The 20,390-nt window shown below is 37.4% G+C and overlaps 1 protein-coding gene across 1 annotated transcript; it reads left to right on the top strand.

The window, feature by feature from the left end:
• Positions 1-2,289: 2,289 nt before the first annotated feature.
• CPR55 (cuticular protein RR-1 motif 55) lies at positions 2,290-19,535 on the top strand. Its single transcript, XM_028175027.2, has 3 exons — positions 2,290-2,450; positions 15,675-15,945; positions 17,559-19,535. Exons 1-3 carry the CDS (start codon positions 2,436-2,438, stop codon positions 18,134-18,136), a joined length of 864 nt encoding a protein of 287 aa, XP_028030828.2. The 5' UTR covers positions 2,290-2,435; the 3' UTR covers positions 18,137-19,535.
• The last annotated feature ends 855 nt before the right edge of the window (positions 19,536-20,390 follow it).

Here is a 20,390-nt window from a genome sequence, read left to right as displayed (position 1 = left end):
CAATTTATGATCTCTCTCATTCGTTTGTAGCGCTTTTTGAATTTGTCGTAGTAGAGTGAACAGTAGAGTACAAGAGAGTGTCAAATGGTTGTAGGGAGTCGATAGAAGAAAAATAAAACACTCACTACAACTCTACTACTATCGCTCACTCTAAAGCAAATAAACACGACACTTGAATGACGTCTCAAATATCACTGAGTCATGTGTGGAGGCTATGAAAACGCGGAACTCTCAACAACCTTCAGTGAATTGATCTTATTAATCCATTTTTTTTTCTTTACCTATTCGCCGGTAACCTAAGGAGCTATTTCAGCTATGCCCGGACGAGTTGATCCATAACTGAGCTGAGAATGTACGAAAAAGACATGGCATACGTTTTTAGAAATCAGTAGATACCACCAAAAATATTAGTATATTTATTAATAACTAGCTGACCCGGCAGACTTCGTAGTGTGCCTCAATCGATAAATAAAAGACCTAAGCTTTTTTTTATAAAATAAACATAAAACAAACAAAAGGAATCAGTCCGACGGAGGACACATCAAAGGAAAAACAAAATTGTTATTTCTATTTAATTCCGAGCATTTTCATATTTATCTACCTTTTAAACCTTCTCTGGACTTCTACAAATAATTCAAGACCAAAATTAACCAAATCGATCTAGCCGTTCTCGAGTTTTAACGAGACTAACGAACAGCAATTCATTTTTATATATAGAGATATTATTAATAGAGAATTAATATTAATAAGCGGGGGGATGTCTTTTGGAAGGATATCATAAGGAAACTAGAAGGATTAGTCGGCATGAGAAAGCAATGACCAAAGATCAGTTAAAAGTAGTTCTTTATTTATTTATTTTTTTATTGCTTAGATGGATGGACGAGCTCACAGCCCACCTGATGTTAAGTGGTTACTGGAGCCCGTAGACATCTACAACGTAAATGCGCCACCCACCTCGAGATATAAGTTCTAAGGTCTCAGTATAGTTACGACGGCTACCCCACCCTTCGAACCGAAACGCATTACTGCTTCACGGCGGAAAAATAGGCAGGGTGGTGGTACCTACCCGTGCGGACTCCCAAGAGGTCCTACCACCAGTGATTACGCAAATTATAATTTTGCGGGTTTGATTTTTATTACGCGATGTTATTCCTTCGCTGTGGAAGTCAATCGTGAACATTTGTCGAGTACGTATTTCATTAGAAAAATTGGTACCCGCCTGCGGGATTCGAACACCGGTGCATCGCTTCATACGAATGCACCGGACGTCTTATCCTTTAGGCCACGACGACTTCAGAAGTTCTAGAAGAATTCACTTAAAAACGACTAATCCAGAAGATCACGCGGAGACGGAGAGGTCAATGAACTCGTGTACCGCCAGTCAGCTTTTTGGCTTTAGATTGAAGGCTCAACATTTATTTTCTACTTAGGCGGAAGTAGATGAATATTTAAGCTTATATAGCTATTGTCTATTGTATTTTGTTTCTATTATATCTATAACATTCTAAATTTTCAACTCTGTCCCAACGCTACCACAACGCCCGGCTAACATCTTATTTAAGTAGTATACATTTTGACTTAAGATAAATTAGAAACATACTAATAGTCCAATCTCGGTACTGTGACCTCTGATGTGAAAAGTAGTGAAAAGGTAGGACATTAAAAGGTAAAACATATTTTATTAATCGCTAAAAATTTACACCTGACACATAAGCAATTGGTTTAATGACCATGTACGTAGTACTTAGCACTGTAGGACCAGTTTGACACTCGAGCTATGCGACGAAGCGAAACCAGTTGCACTTGGCCTTGCTGTGTACATCTAGATCTATGGGCCGGTCTGGTTTAATAATATTTATTTCAGTTCAAGCTGAATGCGTCATGTTGCTGGAGCACACTTTTCCGTCTTTCGAATTCCTTATTTCTTTCGCTGTTTTAATCTGAGTCATACCTATAAGCGAAATGAATTAAGTTTTATATAAAATACACATTTTTTCCCCTCTAAGCACCTGTCATTTTTGTAAATACTTTGACATTGGAAAAATCAATGCCAAAAGAGTTGGCCATATAAAAAAAAACCACACTATTATAATTAGATAAAAAAGAGAGATATGCACACACACAGTCGTAATAATAATAAAGAGACTTGACCGAGAATTTTAAAGAATTTTCGCCACGAGGTGCGACTAATCGTCACGGTAGGTACTTGTAGCCAGCGGGGGTGTAATATTACAAAACCGAGCTAGGGCTCCGCTCTGCATAACAATATCAACCACTTTTGTAATTTAAGTAACGTTATAAATACAAGTGGGCCTCGTTTACACTCACAACAGTGAAGTGAACGGCGGCCATAACTCGTCGGCGAAGGAACGCGGGAAAACCTATTTTGACAGTTGATTCGAGAGAAATTTTGCGCGCGTTTTTGACAAGCCACCATGTTTGTTTTGAAGGTCAGTTATATTGTTATTTTTGTTTTTTTTAAGCATGTGACGATAGCTTCCAATTTAAAACGGTAATTCTACGATAAATAAAGCCAGCTAAAATAATAGAACAGTGCCATCTACGCAAAAGCTGCGATTCCGGAATATAGGTATATACTAGAAAATTGACATACATACCATATTTTTAATATCCGATTTTAATTTAATATTTTCTTAACGCTTAGGCCCATTTAGAGTGAACTCTCTATCCATATCGATTTTATCTATCTGATATAGAATAAGTGTGCCCACATACATAGCCAAAAACGGTCCCGTTATTATGGACATAAGCATTGTTCATTTATTATCTATAGCATAATTTCGAACTGATACTTGGTATGAAAATATTAAACTAAGGATATTATACATAGTGAATACATGTTATAATATGGATACAATATAGTAGGTCGGTAACTAGGTATTTAATAAAATCGTAATTAACTCAAAAACGAACAACTTTTAAAAACGAGTCTTTAATTAATTTTCCCTCGATAAACTTAGTATTATCATTTATTTGTTGCTCAAAAATGAAGATGCCCTGTAAATATATAAATAGCCTGTAATTATAAGATTTATCTTTCTCAGAAATAAAGTTTTGTGTGCCAACTGTAATGCCATTTAATATTAAGTTATTAATTCGTGTCTCACAATAGCTACCATCCATATTACGATAGTAATACAGATTAACACGAGCAATTCAGGTTTTTTCTCATAAGCAATACTTCTCAGAAAATTATAAAATGATTAAATCTCCTGCAACAATAGCTTAATGCTTTACAGCGTAATTTATGGGTTTTATTATAGGATTGTATTTGATCAATAACTTAATATATTTAAAAACAACTGTGTGCACCATAATATTGTTTTTTTTTTAAAAATAGAATTGACAAAATCATTTTAGTTTTATTTCCTAGATCTGTACTCATTTTGCTGGTCTTTGAAACATCAAATCGATATTGCCGATCCACTTTCAGTGCCACTCGACACTCCAAGCATCAGTCAGCGTTCTCGTCGAACTCGATAAGAATTCGAAGTTTAACCTAACCTATAGACATAAACCATTCAGTATGTCACTGGACCTAGTCAGTGGGTCGCGATTCCGATTCGGCGGTAGATTCAGCGAAGCACCGCTCTTGCTAGGACTAGTGTTAGCGAGTCCTCCCAGGCTGAGTACGTGAGCTCACCTACGAAACCGCGCATAGGTCTAGGCAGCGGCTTGGCTCTGCCCATGGTATTGCTGAAGTCCATGGGCGACGGTAACCATTCACCATCAGGAGGGCCGTGTGCGCGTCTGCCTACAAGGGCAATGAAAAAAAAAATAGCCCCTTGAAGCTGCCATGTATTAAGTAGGAAAAATTATTAGACCTAAATTAGATTAGATTAGACAGTTTGCGTTAAAAATTTTTTCTAAATCGAACATCGCGAGTGAGTACTTTGCATTTTTATTTTTCATGGTAATTGAAGGTTCTGTTACGTATGAGAAAAACAACAGCTATATTACGAGTATAATAACTTAATGACAAATGATTTTTACAACATAAAGTTTACCTAAAAAACACCTTTAGAATATAGATAGATGCATTAAAGCGGAGATGTATTCTTAGTACCAATTAGAAGCAATGAAATTCATAAGCCTTAAATTTTATTTTAAAACAACGTTACGTATTTACCTTTATTGCACTAATTATGTATTTATAAACAAATTTTATAAACAAATTATGTTTGTTTCTTACCGCTGCTATTTTAGTTTTCGTGGTCATTAGCGATTGAATTTTTACTTCAAGAGTTGTTGTTGTAATAATTAGTAATACAAACATCGTGCTAGTTGCTAATATAATATTTAACAAGGTTTTTTGTCATTGCATCGCTATCGTATCGTAAGATGGGTATGCAATTTTTCGGAATAAGCAATTGCTGTGCTGCGGCTGTACATTGCTGATGTCCGTGAGCCACTTACCATCAGATGGGCTGTATGCTCCATTGCCTACAGCGGTAAAAAAATCTTAGGCGGTTAAGTTAGAGGCTTTATTAATTAAACCACTGACAAAACTCCGATCAGGAGGTAAAATAATTTTAAATACTTTTTTTTTCCTACCTACGCTGATAGTTTTGAGAGGTTATATCAGCGTTACTCTAGCTCTCGGGGCTCAAACCGGAGTGTTGCTAACACTGGCCCTAGCAAGAGCAGTGTTTCGCAGAATCTACCATCGGATCGGAAACGCGACCCACTGAGAAGATCCGGCGAGAAACTCAGTGGGCTGTGTCTGTGAGTTAATTTACTCGCCGAGCCCATCATCGCAAGCGACGGGTTCGGCGAGGACGACCTCACAAAAGGAGTGTCTATGAAAAATTTAAAGTTGCAGGATGGATAGCTTCGAACATCTCATGATGAATGTGGGGTGTTTCATTTTTAAAAATGTGTATATACAAGAAGACGTAACGTGGGACGCCCCCTGGCTAGATGGTGCGATGACCTCCGCACGGTGGCCGGCAAGAAGTGGATGAGGAGAGCAGCAGACCGGGCTCAGTGGTGTAGATTGGGAGAGGCCTATGTCCAGCAGTGGACGACTGTGGGCTGTTGATGATGATGATGATGATGTATATACAATTCAAAAATCCAGTATACTTTTGTCTTACGATTACGATGCGTTATGTAGGTAGATATATTGAAAAACAAGCCCTAGATTTGTTGGCGATTCTTTGGTGATAAAACTGTTCCGAGTCGGTGGTCCATCCTAGGCCAAATAGCATTATCAAAGGGCCTACTTGATTAATTATAATTTTAATTAGATAACGAATCTTGATTAGACACACACCAGCTCAGACGTCGGTAACAAATTACGACTTACAACAATAAATTTGAAATAAAGTACAAATTATAATATCTATACATATAAAAAAAAAACAGACACTCCTGTTTGTAATATTGAAATAACCGCTACATGCATATGTAAATATATAGGTACGGTACATACATCAAAATAACATTTTTTACAATTTTTGTCTGTCTGTCTGTCTGTTTGTTCCGCCTAATCTCTGGAACGCGCGAACCGATTTTGATGACTTTCACTGATAGGTAGCTGATGATATAAGGAGTAACGTAGACTACTTTTTTAGACTATCTTCGCCCCGCGGCGTCACCCGCAGTACGACAACAACCACAGGTAACATCGCGAAACTCAACTATCAATAATAAAATTTAATGTTTTCGAAGCGATGCGAGGGCGGATCGCTAGTAATAAAATAAATATTATAAGTCTATAAAGAAAATGACTCAACGTGCAACAATTCTGTTCTAGTTATAATTTAGACACGCGTTTATTTCCTGACATTCACGCTATCGTGATCCGGTTGTGTTTAAATTGACGCTTTGGATCTACACTTAAAATCGCCAGACTGCACCGCGAGGTCGCAATTTCAACGCGCAGCAGCCATTTACAGAACTTATTGGATACCACTAGACCTCAAACATGGCAAAACTATAAAAACGAATATGTATATATTAAATATGTGTAAAAATCGGTAATTGTGTAGTAAGTTATTTGAATGAATGCTTTGAAATAACATTATAGTAGTTCAAGGTGGTCCCATTATAATCTCGCGATCCTTTAATGAACATCGCGAGTGTTCATCACTGGTGGAGTGGAACTTCTTACTGGTGGTAAGACCTCTTGTGAGTCCGCATGGGTACGTACCACCACCCTGCCTATTTCTGCCGTGAAGCAGTAATGCGTTTCGGTTCCAAGGGTAGGGCAGCCGTTGTAACTATACTGAGACCTTAGAACTTATATCTCAAGGTGGGTGGCGCATTTACGTTGTAAATGTCTATGGACTCCATTAACCACTTAACAACCACGCGGGCTGTGAGCTGGTCCATCCATCTAAGCAATAAAAAAAAAGAAAATCTGCGGCGATAAGCATCGGAACTTTTCAATAAATCTGCCCTGGTTGCGACAGTTACATGGATATCGTGTTTTCACAATAAAAGTATACAATTTCCAAATATATTCGAAATTGAGTTAATATGCGTAAACATTTAGTATCACCAGTAGGTATTTTTCTCATAAATACTGGCAAAAGAGCGTAGTTTAGTTTTAGTTTTTTTTAATTTACCTATATTTTGACTACCATTAACAAAATTAATACATAATTTTATCTTACTGTAAAAGACAGATAATGTAACTGGTAAAAAGTAAAAAATAAATGTTGCAAAGATGATTAATATTAAAAATATCCCATGTTAAACATTTAAAACACTCTCTTGTAAAATTAGTAAGTTTTGAGATTATACAGTTTTAATGCGAGAAGACGATATGTGTTTGTTTACACGACCCTCGGTCCTTTCAGGCTCGTCAAGTCTGTCACCGTCCTTGTCAAACTCGTTGATCTGACTAAGAGTTCAACGAGCGAACTAACCCACACACAGCCCACTGAGTTTCTCGACGGATCTTCTCAGTGGGTTGCGATTCCGATCCGTTAGTAGATTTGGCGAAGCTCTGCTCTTGTTAGGGCTAATGTTAGCAAACTCTCTCAGGTTGAGCCCCGCGAGATCACCTACCAGCCAGAATCAGGCTGGAATAGCCCTTTAGGTAACCAGCGAATAGGTGAAGGTAGAAAAAATGCACAATTTTTTCCTTAACATTAAATCTTATAGGGTTAGGTTAGAGATGTGCAACTGTAAAAGTCACAAGGCTTTTTTTTGTTGAATTAGCTTTTCTCTTTTGTTCAAGTTTCGTTCAAATAATTGAGGTCGATGTAACCCTAATAATTCTGTCCAAGTATAATTCAAGCTTACAGCCCAACTGGTGTAGAGGCATTACCGGGGTCTTTAGATATCATCTTGAGATACGGAATCAAAATCTTAATTACTGTATAATGAAGGAACCAATCTAGAAACCACTTGGTTTTGGCGGCAAAACAGGCAGGATGGCAATACCTACACGTGTAGGATCACAGTATGGTTTTCCTGTAAATGTGGCTCATTGCTGTAGGCTCAAACAGAGGCGGCTCTACCTATATTGCAGGTTTTTTTTATTGATTGAAGGATTACTAATGGCCCGGAGGCCTCTCCAGTTTCCCCAGGACAGGTGGGTAAGCAAAGGCTCAGACAGGAGGGAGGTTGCAGGGTGTGGATGCAGCGATGTTATGGGGTCTCGGCACTTTCAATGGACCTGTTACATATTTACCAATTCCGTTTTGACCGCGCTCTTACTAAAGTACGCTAGGGTTATGATCGCAAACGGCCACTACATGGGTTAAAAATTTCTTTGGTCTCAGATAACGGTGTTCCTTATTCACCCATGAATCTTTTAGTTGCCTTTCACCCTCGGGCTTCACACACAAAAACTAAGCCCGCAAACTTCTGGTCTGGTTTCTGTTTTATACCAATTTATTGTACTTAACGGTCCAAGGTTTGTTTAATGAGTGCCAATAGCTTCATGGCTACATTGGCAACTATTCAATACGATCAGACCTTCACGTGGATAAATGTCGCACTTGCAAAACTAAGCGACTATAGAAACTCAATGAAACATGAAGAAGAAAATTATTCATTTTAAATTTTTGGTAGTCAATCGTTTGTAGGACATATTGAGAGCTCGCACGGGTAAGAACTGCCATCCTGCTAAAAATCCGTTGTGTTTTCTGTTTTATAGGTAAGAAATCATTACCACCCCACTGTTGTCGACTGATAGACGTAGGCTTCTCTTATTTTACGTAACTAAGAAAGAAATAAATAATTTATGCGCTAAGCATAGTGAGAATGAGTTATTATATAAGTTAAAAGCAGCGTGTATGCTTTATTCCAGTGCAAGATATTATGATGTTATATAATTTACCATTCATTCATCCATAATTAAAGTAATAATTAAAAAAATCAATTTATTTTCAATGTCATCCTTAAGAAAATCATCCAGTCCAATCCATCATCCAAACCCAGTTCGGCTCGGCTTCGGCTCTCTTCCTCATTTCATTATACCCATTACACAATACAATTCAAATTTGAACCACTTATTATAATTTCTAAGGGTTTCCATTAAAAACTTAACAGCAGGCGAGGCGTGAGTTTGACCGCTAATCTATTGCGCTTAGAAAATAACTTTGGTCCTTCTCCACACCGGCTGAAGCAGACGAGATAATCTTGGCGCTAGTAGCATTTAAATCTGGCGTCTTACAAATATTAATTTGATCTAAATTGCATACAATCGAAATTCGTTCGGTGATTGGTCAACACTTACGCAATTAACTAGGTGGAGCGCGCGGCGTCACCTCCATTTATTTAGGTGAAGGCGCGGTTTGCATACCAAACAACAAAACGGTGTACGATAAATTGAGATATAATTCAAAGAAAGCTAACATTTACAAAGGCTAAATTGATGTGTTATTTTTAAAACTACTATTGTCCGTGGGATCTGGTATGTGTGTGGATGTGTCGCAATTCTGAACGAACTGGTACCCTTTTGAAGAGTGGGGCAGCCGTTGTACTATAAAAATTGAGACCTTAGAATCCATATCTCCAGGTGGGTGGCGGCATTTACGTTATAGATATTTACGGGCTCCGATTACCACTTAAAATCAGGTGGGCCGTGAGCTCGTCCACCCACCTAAGCAATAAAAAATAAAAGCCCTGGTCCGATTTCAGAAAGTCGGTTCGCGATTCAGTTTCAAGTGGAAGGCATTATCTAATACCACTTGGGAAGACTTAATGTGGTCAGTGACGATGTGGAGTCTATAAGCTCATCTATGCGAAACATATAATTAAATGGCGCCACTGTCAACCAAGCGACAAACAGATGTATTCCCGTACTGTCAAGAGTTCACGGTTCGGTTTTTATTTATTTATTTTTATCGCTTAGATAGGTGGACGAGCTCACAGCCCAACTGGTGTTAAGTGGTTACTGGAGCCCATAGACACCCACAACGTAAATGCGCCACCCACCTTGAGATATAAGTTCTAAGGTCTCAAGTAGGTATAGTTACAATGGCTGCTCCACCCTTCAAACCGAAACGCATTACGGCTTCACGGCAGAAATAGGCAGGGCGGTGGTACCCACCCCTGCGGACTCAGAAGACGTCCTACCACCAGCCGCGGGGCGGAGTTAAAGATTTGTTTTTATTTTTACACGATTTTGTTAGCTTCGCATGTGTGTATCTTCGTCACTATTCAAAGAAATATTGAATGTCATTCTCATCGACTTCAAAAAGTCAGTTTAACTTGAAAACTCTCACACCCGTCTAGGACCAATGTTGTTCCTCAAACGATGTAGATTACACACGCTTGTGCCACTGCCATGGCTAATGACCATGACAGCAGTAACCTTTTCCCGTTAGGAAAATCATACATGCACTTAACTGAGCCCTTAAAAATATAAATGACTTGCTAAGTAACAAACATGTAAATGTGGATTACATCTATACATATAAATAAAATTGGAGTGTCTGTTTGTAATATTGAAATAACCGCTTTTTACTGCATGCACATGAATATGTATACGGTACATACACCAAAATAGCATTTTTTACAATTTTTGTCTGTCTGTCTGTTTGTTCCGGCTAATCTCTGGAACGGCTGGACCAATTTTGACGGGACTTTTACTGATAGATAGCTGATGATATAAGGAGTAACTTAGGCTACTTTTTTTAAACTAGCTTCGCCCCGCGGCATCTCCGGCTGTACGACAATAATCGCGGGTAACATCGCGGGACTCAGCTATCAATAATAAAATTTAATATTTCCGAAGCGAAGCGAGGGCGGGTCGCTAGTTCATAAATAAATCCTTTATCTATTAACTACACGTAACAGATTTTATTATTGACATTTAAATGTACGTAGTATGTACGTGAACTTTTCATAAAAATCATAACTTTACGACAGCCCAATAAACTTCCGAAGTAACGACCGGAAAATAAACCAGTTTGGAAAACATTTCGTACCATATTAATGTACTCTGTGTCATTACTGTGACATTGCATTCCATAATAGATTTCATGCTAATCAGAGTTGTATTCACTACGGCCTAGGTGTCATTACGGCATGAGGTCTACAAGGTTAACTTGTTACATTTCAGGCTATACAATATTTATAGTTATCTGGAATATTCTAATATTTATTAAGTTGCTTTAAGGTGTAGAATGAATTATAAGATTATGATTCGAAATAACCTTGATGTATTTTAAAAATATAAACTATGTGAAGTGTGACGGTTTTAAAATACTTAATACCGCTTCTGGTTGGATCCGACTAAATTAAATGGTTATTTGTGTGATAATGATTATTACGATAAGGAACATTTCGAATTTTACAAATTGATACTTAAGTATATTTTCTTACTTCACAAGATTTTTTTTTATTACTTAGATGGGTGGACGAGCTCACAACCCACCTGGTTTTTTAAGTGGTTACTGGAGTCCATAGACATCTACAACGTAAATGCGCCACCCACCTTGAAATATAAGTTCTAAGGTCTCAGTATAGTTACAACGACTGCCCCACCCTTCAAACAAACCGAAACGCATTACTGCGTCACGGCAGAATTAGGTAGAGCGGTGGTACCTACCCGTGCGGACTCACAAAAGGTCCTACCACCACTAATTACGCAAATTATAATTTTGTGGGTTTGATTTTTATTACACGATGTTATTCCTTCACCGTGGAAGTCAATCGTGAACATTTGTTAAGTACGTATTTCATTAGAAAAATTGGTACCCGCCTGCGGGATTCGAACACCGTTGCATCGCAAGATACGGATGCACCGGACGTCTTATCCTTTAGGCCACGACGACTTCAAATACTAATGGTAATGGTACGACTGGTAATGAAATATCCATTAAAACACGGATAACCATAGTTCCTATGTGACCGACAACTACAAAACCGGTAATTTTGACTATCGCTGCTCACCAACAAAACCTTGGCTCAACTATTTTAAACAAACCAATGCCAATTAAAATAGAAATAAAACAAAACTGTTAACCGTTCACTTTAAGTGCGCCCGCAACATTATTTCATTATTCAATACGTTTGCATTTCTCGATTCGTATAAAAAAAAAAACACGAAACATGACAATCGAAAAGCGAAAACTTTCTTTTAATCTGTACTAATCTATACTATCTATACTAATATTATAAAGAGGAAAGATTTGTTTGTTTGTTTGTTTCGAATAGGCTCCGAAACTACTGGACCGATTTGAAAAATTATTTTTCCATTAGAAGCCGACATTGTCCCTGATGAACATAGGCTACTTTTTTTTTTTTTTTTTGTTTCATGTGTGTTTTAATGTTTCCGAAGCGAAGCGAGGGCGGGTCGCTAGTACGATAATAAGTGTGCTCGCTTAAATTATGATATTCTAGCGACCCGCCCTCGGATCGCTTCGGGAGGTGTAATTAATCTTTGATCTTATTGAATTGTCTTTTATACTAGATGATGACCGATTTTTTTTGATAACGCCATTTTGGTTAGTTGCCCTCAATTAAGAAAAATAGTATTATTATTCGCCAATAGATGTCGGTAAGAGTTGATTATTGAAAACACGAATAAAATAATATTTTCTGAAAATAAATCGTAGCTAGATCGATTTATCGCCCCCGAAATCCCCTGTATACTAAATTTTATGAAAATCTTTGGAGCCGTTTCCGAGATTCAGATTATATATATACAAGAATTGCTCGTTTAAAGGTATAAGATAAGATAAATCTGGCCTTAACAGTAACAAACACAGTAAAATAAGAACGTATCAAAGAAAAAAATCTAATGTCTCCTCTTCTTATATTCATGGTTCACTATTTTGGGGATAATTGCTTACACATAAAAGTCAAACATATGCTGTCATGGGCTTTTTTGTAAGATTTAGATAAGATATACATCTGCATTTTACATTATTTATATACATGTAACTCCAACGGTTTTTGCGGCGCACGCCAGAATAGCTTGCAGATGGCCGATTTTTTCCTACTTACTATACACTTTTTGTTATATTTTGGGTAATTTACACTATATCTTTATAAATCATAGCCAAACGTGTTATTCTGGTGTGATATTATTGTAAAGTTTCATGGAAATCCAGCCAGTAGTTTTTGCTTGAAAGAGTAACTAACATACATCCATACTGGTGGTAGAACCGAGTCCGGACGGGTAGGTACCACCACCCTCCCTATTTCTACCGTGAAGCAGTAATGCGTTTCGGTTTGAAGGGCGGGGCAGCCGTTGTAACTATACTGAGACCTTAGAACTTATATCTCAAAGTGGGTGGCGCATTTACGTCGTAGATATCTATGGGCTCCAGTAACAATTTAACACCAAAGGCTGTGAGCTCGTCCAACCATGTAAGCAACAAAAAACAAAAAATATACCCATTAATAAACATCTAATAAATAAAATAAGAAATATAATTACACACAATTAACAGTTTTCCTCAAATAGTTACAAGGAACTCTAATCACCTCGAAAGCCTATAACGAATAGTGCTAATTCGCTGGTTTGCCGTTTGGTTTCCTTCAGATCTGTTCACGTCCGCTTGTCCAAGGCTGCCTGCGCTAAGACGTTTACGAGCAGACAATGTTCCGTGAACAATTATTATGCCTTATCGAAATATATCCTAACAAAATATAACTTCCTTATTAAAAGCCCAGACGAAAGATTCGAAAGTCGATATTCCAATGCTACTAAGACCTGCGCCATGATGGAGTACGCTTTATAGTCTATTGGTTTCAGTGACTATCTATATCAGCTCTATTAAAAAAAAGAATGAATTTATTATTGCTTTTCTTAAGACCTGTGAAGCGGCCATATTTAAAATAGTGATGAAACGATTATTAATTATCGATCATAATTATTTCGCAAAATAATCGACGTAATCTTAATTTGATATTAAAACTATAGATCGATAAGAGCTATCGATAAGAGCATAATATATATCGAGTGGTGAAAAGCAATTTGGTTTAAGCGATATTTTTGCAACTTCACCGTAGAGCGATTTGAAGTTTAAAATTTAGAGGAAACTAGCGACCCGCCCCCGCTTCGCTTCGGAAACTGTATTTTATTATTAACTAGCTGACCCGTGAGACTTCTTAGTGCCTCAATCGATAAATAAAAGACACATCAAGGGGACACATCAAAGGAAAAACAAATTGTTTGTTTTTATATAATTCCGAGCTTTTTTATATTTTCTCACCTTTTAAACCTTCCCTAGACTTCCACGAATAATTCAAGACCAACATTAGCCAAATCAGTCCAGCCGTTCTCGAATTTTAGCGAGACTAACGAACAGAAATTCATTTTTATATATAGAGATTTCTCCACTATCTAATGGATGTTATTATATATATAAACCTTCCTCTTCAATCACTCTATCTATTAAAAAAACCTCATCAAAATCCGTTGCGTAGCTTTAAAGATTTAATTATACATAGGGACAAACAGATATTATTATAAGGACAGAGAAAGCGACTTTGTTTTATAGTATGTAGTGATATAACATAACAAAAAAACTTCTTCAGCTATTTGAATGGAGCAAACCTAATTGAAGTTCAATTAAAAAAAGCGAACTGTTGATGTTGATACCAAATAAAACGCACCTTTAATTACAAAGATAAATAAATGTGTTTGACAATCGGCCGTGACCATGAAAACTGCAAAAGTAATCGAAAGCAACGAAAAGAATGTAATGACCAAAAATAAGCAGGCATAAAGCTAAAATTACCATTTTTAAAAATTCCATTTCCAAAAGACAATTCAACCCTCAATTTGTTCGTATTGGCACTCACAAATAATCGCTTTAAATCGTAAAGTTTTCATGTAAGTAATTGGAGCTCCATTATTTGACTAAGGAAACACAAACCATATTCGTTACTGATCTTGTGACAATAGATCGAATAATAACTAACCGCAAAACAAAATGTCGCCCTACATACGTGTTTATTTAAACAAAACTGAAAGATTATCGGTAGTACTGACAATCGCAACGCAAACAAAATTCCAGTTTGAGGTTAAGATTATCGGTATTCAAGAGAAATAAGTATATGTCTATACCGAGTATAGCAACGTGTGGTGACTCCTAATAAAGAGTTACAAGCGACAAGTCAAGGCCAAAAATACCAAGAATATTGAAGATAAAAACACTAAGCTACCGTGAAAGCGATTAGAGTTACTGAATGGAAAAATATTGCCTCAACCTTGAACTAGCCCGCAATGGGATACTGACGAAGTTATTTAGTTACGTGATCTTGCGACTCGCCTGGCGTTAAGTGGTTACCGGAGCCTATTCACATCACCTGCTTGACCTTGACGCTTCATGTCTAAGTCCCAGTTGCATAGTGCTAATCCACCCTTCAAAACGGAGCGACCATCACCTATCATACCATGACCACATCACGAGCATCACCTATCATAACATTAAGATACCGACTTCACACCTAGAGATTGGCGACGACATTCATGCTCTGAAATCTATGGGCGCCGGTTGCAATTAAGGCAGTTAAGCCGCGGACTTATTCACTCTCAATAAAAGAGTAACATTTACATTTGATTTTCAAGTTTTCTGTACATAAATCTTTATTAATTAATACGTGAAGCAAAAACTTTGTATGTACCCCTTTTTACGAAAATTGCGCGGAGGGAGGAATATGAAATTTCCCACACTTATAAGGAGTGCAGAATGCTAATATCTTTTTAATATTATGCATAAAAAATACATTAAATCAATAAACACAAACATTACACACACTACCATGTATGTGGGTACATATATATAGGTACCCACATACATGGTAATGCTTAAAGTCTGTGGTCAAATTGAAAATAGATTAATATTGTTTACTTTTAATATTATTTGCCTATAGTGTAGTCTTGGCGAAATCTGTGATTATAGAAGTATAATAAATAGTCTTTGAGAATAGAACCATAATAATGTTCAAACATAAACCCTGCCTATTTCTGCCGTGAAGCAGTAATGCGTTTCGGTTTGAAGGGCGGGGTTGCTGTTGTAACTATACTGAGACCTTAGAACTCATATCTCCAGGTTGGTGGCGGCATTTACGTTGTAGATGTATATGGGCTTCAGTAACCACTTAACGCCAGGTGGGCTGTGAGCTCGTCCAACCATATAAGTAATAATTAATTTATAGTCTGTTGATTTACAATTGCCCTTTTTTTTTTGTCAAATAAAAAGAAAATATAACGAGTGCTCTAATTTTTCCAGACTCTAGTGTTCTGCTCGGCGTGGCTGCTGATACAAGCCCAAGGATCAAACGCTCCCGCCACCACTCCGGTCCCGATCCTAAAGCAAATCAACAGACAAAACGATGACGGATCATACAGTTATGGCTATGAAGCGGCTGATGGTTCATTCAAGATTGAAACGAAGTACCCTAATGGGGATGTCGCGGGGAAGTATGGGTATATCGACGAGAGTGGGAAACAAAGGGAGATCTCGTACGGAGCCAGCAGCGCTAGAGGATTCGAGCCCCAAGGTGGGTTGACTTTAATCATCTCTTTCTGAACTCGCGTGAACGAGCTCACGGACCACCTGGTGTTAAGTAATTACCAAAGCCCATAGACATCTACAACGTAAATGCCGCCACCCACCTTGAGACATGAGTTCTAAGGTCTCACTTTTAACAGTACAACGGCTGTCACACCCTTCAAACCGAAACGCGTTACTGCTTCACGGCAGAAATAGGCAGGGTGGTGGTATCTACCCGTGCGGACTCACAAGACGTCCTACCACTAGTAATTACGGAAATCACAATTTTTCCGGTTTGATTTTTATTACACGATATTATTCCTTCACCGTGGAATTCAATCGTGAACATTTGTTAAATACGCATTTCATTAGAAAAATTGGTACCCGCCTGCGGGATTCGAAACCCGATGTGTCGCTAGACACGAATGCAACGGACGTCTTATCCTTTACACCATAACAAGACCATATTAACGTTACCTAACTAGTACTAAATCGTAGGTTAAATAATTACATGTTTTTTTTGTATACAGCTCACAACCCTGTCCAAATTTTATATCGTGAGGAATAGAACACTTAGAATGTACGAAATCGTATAGACTATAGATCTACAACTTGTATATGTATAATAGACGATAGGTTAAAGAGCCACTTTTACAAACTGCCAATTAAAACATGGGTATTGGTACACAAAAACCACGTATTAACCAATCTAATTAGATGTTCTTAAGGTCCGACTATGAGAAACTGTGAGATTCGCATCTGATTTCATAACACGGTCTAGTTTTGTGTGTTTAATAAGGCCAGTTTCGATTAACTTTGGGCGGTAGGCTTGAGTTCACTTGTGGATCTATTATTGGTGATTTGTTTTTCGTTCCTAAGCTGATGGCCTTGAGAGGCCACTTCAACGTAACCCTAACAAGTAGGTGAGCTCACGCGGCTCTAAGCTGGTGATGTTGCTAACACTAACTCTAGCCAGAGCAGTGCTTCGCAGAATCTACCACCGGGTTGGAAACGCAACCCACTGAGAACCTCCGGTGAGAAACTTAGTGGGCTGTGTCTGTGGGTTAATTTACTCGCCGAGCCCTTCGTCGCAAGTGACGGGTTCGACGAGAACGATGACCGGTGCTTGAGGTACCTAAAAGCACCGTTAGTGGATCGGGAGGATCCGAAATGACGTGTTCTAATATCGTTGTGTGAAGCGATTTAGGTAGGTGGTAGGGACCTCTTGTGAGTCCGCACAGGTAGGTACCACCACCCCGCCTATTTCTGCCGTGAAGCAATAATGCGTTTCGGTTTGAAGGGTGGGGCAGCCCTTGTAACTATACTAAGATCTTAGAACTTATATCTCAAGGTGTGTGGCGCATTTACGCTGTAGATGTCTATGGGCTCCAGTAACCACTTAACACCAGGTGGGCTGTGAGCTCGTCCACACATCTAAGCAATAAAATAAAAAAAAGACATACCTAAATTCGTTTGTCTAATATCGATTATAACAAAACATTTTGGCGCAATTGAAACTACATGATGACAAATTGTTTGAACTTACATTACCTTACCACGAATAAAACTTCCAATGGGTTACGCCTCGTTATTATTTGCCTTATTTCCTAAACCTTTCAGGAGCCGGCATCATGGTCCCACCACCGACGCTGCACGACCCGTCTTCCAACGCTTTGACTGACGGACAAGAAGACGACGGTCAGTACCGCGAGGACCCAAAAATCTACGAAGACCCGAAATACAACGGCAGACAGAGCGCGAAATCCGCTCAAGGATTCAGACAGTTCCAACAACCAGCCCAGCCGGCTCAACCTGAACCGCAATACCAACGGCAGCAGTACCAGAGCTTCCAATCGAGCTTCCCAGCACAACCCCAATACCAACCGCAGCCTCAGTACCAGCAACCCCAAAGTCAATACCAACAAGCGCAATATCAACCCCAACCTCAATCCCAAAGTCAATACAGGTCGCCGCTATTCTCGCAGCAAAGCAACCTCTTCAATCAGGCACCTCAACAGTTCCCTCAGAGCCAAGTTTATCACCAACAACCTCAGTTTTCGTATCAAGCGTTCACGCCACAGCCATCCAGCCAATTCCAGTCCCAGAACTACCAGGCCCAGTCCAATCCCTTCAATGGCCACCCAGCCCAGAACTTTGATCCCAGTACCGGCTCTTACACTATTAACTTCACCGGGTAAGTTAAAATGTGGTGAGACGACAAGTGAGAAAATGTAAGACGCATAACATAGTCATTCATAATGTCAATATTCAAATCTGCCGTCTAATTAAATTGTAAACAAGCTTTGTTTGTTTGTTCGTAAGTGCTCCACAGTGGGTGGGTGGATATCGAATGTGGTATATTATTTTTAACCAGTTTATCAATAAGAAACATGCTGTAACCGACATGGTTATTTTGTGTTTTGCTTTTTTTTTTGCATTTTCAATCTTGATCAAAAGAGACAAAACACATTGTAACCGTGGCTAGGTCGTAAATATTAAAAACAAGAATATTCATTGCGATCAAATCGTTTGATAAATAAAAACGTTTTTCAATACAATTTCGCGGGTAAAATGAAAATTATTTTTTCGGGTTCGATGTAGCATTTATCTTTAAAAAAAATTACAATTTCCGAAGTTTCCAATATTTTACAAATTCCATGGTAGGTAACTAAGATATCAATTGTCAAAATTAGTTCCCAAATTTTAATATTTATGCAAACTACCGTAAAAAAATATTAAGGCTTTTTTTACGCAATTAAGAATGTAAAATGAAAAGAACAATCGCTACCTTAAACAGCCAAAGCAGATTTAATTTTTAAAATATTGTGACAAATTCACAAATTGATTTAAACACGGCCTAATACAAATTGAATTGGCAAACCTAAGACCTAAATAATTGTAGTTATTGAAGACTATAATTAACAGAATATCGAAGCTTAAAAATTAGTTAGTGTATATAAATAACGTTAATGATTGTAGTTGAGCTCATTTTTATATAATCTGTATTTTATTTTTCATTTTTTCGAACTAGTCAGGGAGTATATATATAAACAACAAATTTATTTAAAATATTAAACAATCTTCGGAATAATCTTATGAATTGATAAATAAAAATATGTTTATTTTCTGCTTTTCACAAAACCTTCAAGAATTATTTTGAAATGGCTGGAATTTTTTTAATATTAGGTATCTGAATTTCATTAATTTAATTTTGACATATTTATTTTTAAGAAAACACAATTGAGAAATAAACACAGATTCTTTTCAGGTTATGTTGCATCTGTATTTTGTATTTATAATTGATTAATAATTATTTGAAATTAACGATTTATTCAATATATTATAAATTTCAATTAAAAATTTACATCATGGTTTGTAACACTAATTGTATCAATTTATAATTTTGTATATTACAGAACTGAGTCTTAAAAATAAAAAAGGCTATGTGCTTACGTCAATAAATTTTACATTACAATTGTGTAACAAACAAACAGTATTATGAATGCAACGAAACACGGAACGTGCGGATTGCAAAATGGCCGCGGCAACGGACACGTGCCTTGTGTGTAAATTGACAAATAAATAAAATGTTATGTAGTTGTGTTATTGTTTTCTTTTCCTTGTCTAAATTTTCGAAACACTATCGTGGAGTGCATTCGTTCGCGGGCGGTGTCGATTGCATATGAATATCAATGCATAATAAATTAAAACAGGGTCCGGTGTGTTTGCACGTCGGAAAAAAAAAAAGTAATAAAAATTGTAGGGTAGGTAGGTAATTAAAGAATAGTAGTAGAAGATACATTAGCGATTTTTTAGGTAGGCAGCGGCTTGGCTCTGCCCCTGGCATTGCTGAAGTCCATGGGCGACGGTAACCACTCACCATCAGGTGGGCCGTATGCTCGTCTGCCTACAAGGGCATTAAAAAAAAAAAAAAAAATCTATCTTTTTTTTTGTGTTCATCTCCGAAACCACTTATTAGAAATTTCTAGAATTATCTAGAAGTGTCTAGAATTTTCTAGAATTTTCAAACATGATTTAGATTTAAAGTTTAAGATTCAAATACAGTTCCTTATTAAAGCCTTTGTTGTTACGCGACCTTAGGTTCTAACAACGAATTGACTTTGTAAGCCAAAACTGAAAATTAAAAAAACTTTAACACTACTTTTCAGACACAAACAAACGAAGAGCCATTTAAAAAAAAAAGTGTTTCATTTAATAATAATTAATCAACGATATTTTTTCACAGCTATTAGCGGTCAGAATTAAGTCTAACTTCGAAGTCGAATTAAGACTAAGAAGTTCTGATAACATCAATTCAACAATAAAATACTAAGCACATTCTAAAAATACAAGCTAAATCACAAAGACGTTGCACAGAATCTACCATTTTTTAATATATTTTTTGCATTACGAAAAGGATCGAGTAATTGTAGGAAGGCTATACAATTTATT

This window comes from Bombyx mandarina, chromosome 12 (genome assembly GCF_030267445.1).
Source record: "Bombyx mandarina strain Sakado chromosome 12, ASM3026744v2".
Classification (NCBI taxonomy): Eukaryota; Metazoa; Arthropoda; class Insecta; order Lepidoptera; family Bombycidae; genus Bombyx; species Bombyx mandarina.
Note: the sequence above shows the minus strand (reverse complement) of the source record. Positions and strands in the feature narration are given on the sequence as shown.

What these genes read in the sequence shown, in the direction of transcription:
- CPR55 (XM_028175027.2), top strand. An exon ending in TAGAGGATTCGAGCCCCAAG is followed by an intron (nt 15,946 to 17,558) that starts GTGGGTTGACTT and finishes TAAACCTTTCAG; the next exon opens with GAGCCGGCATCATGGTCCCA.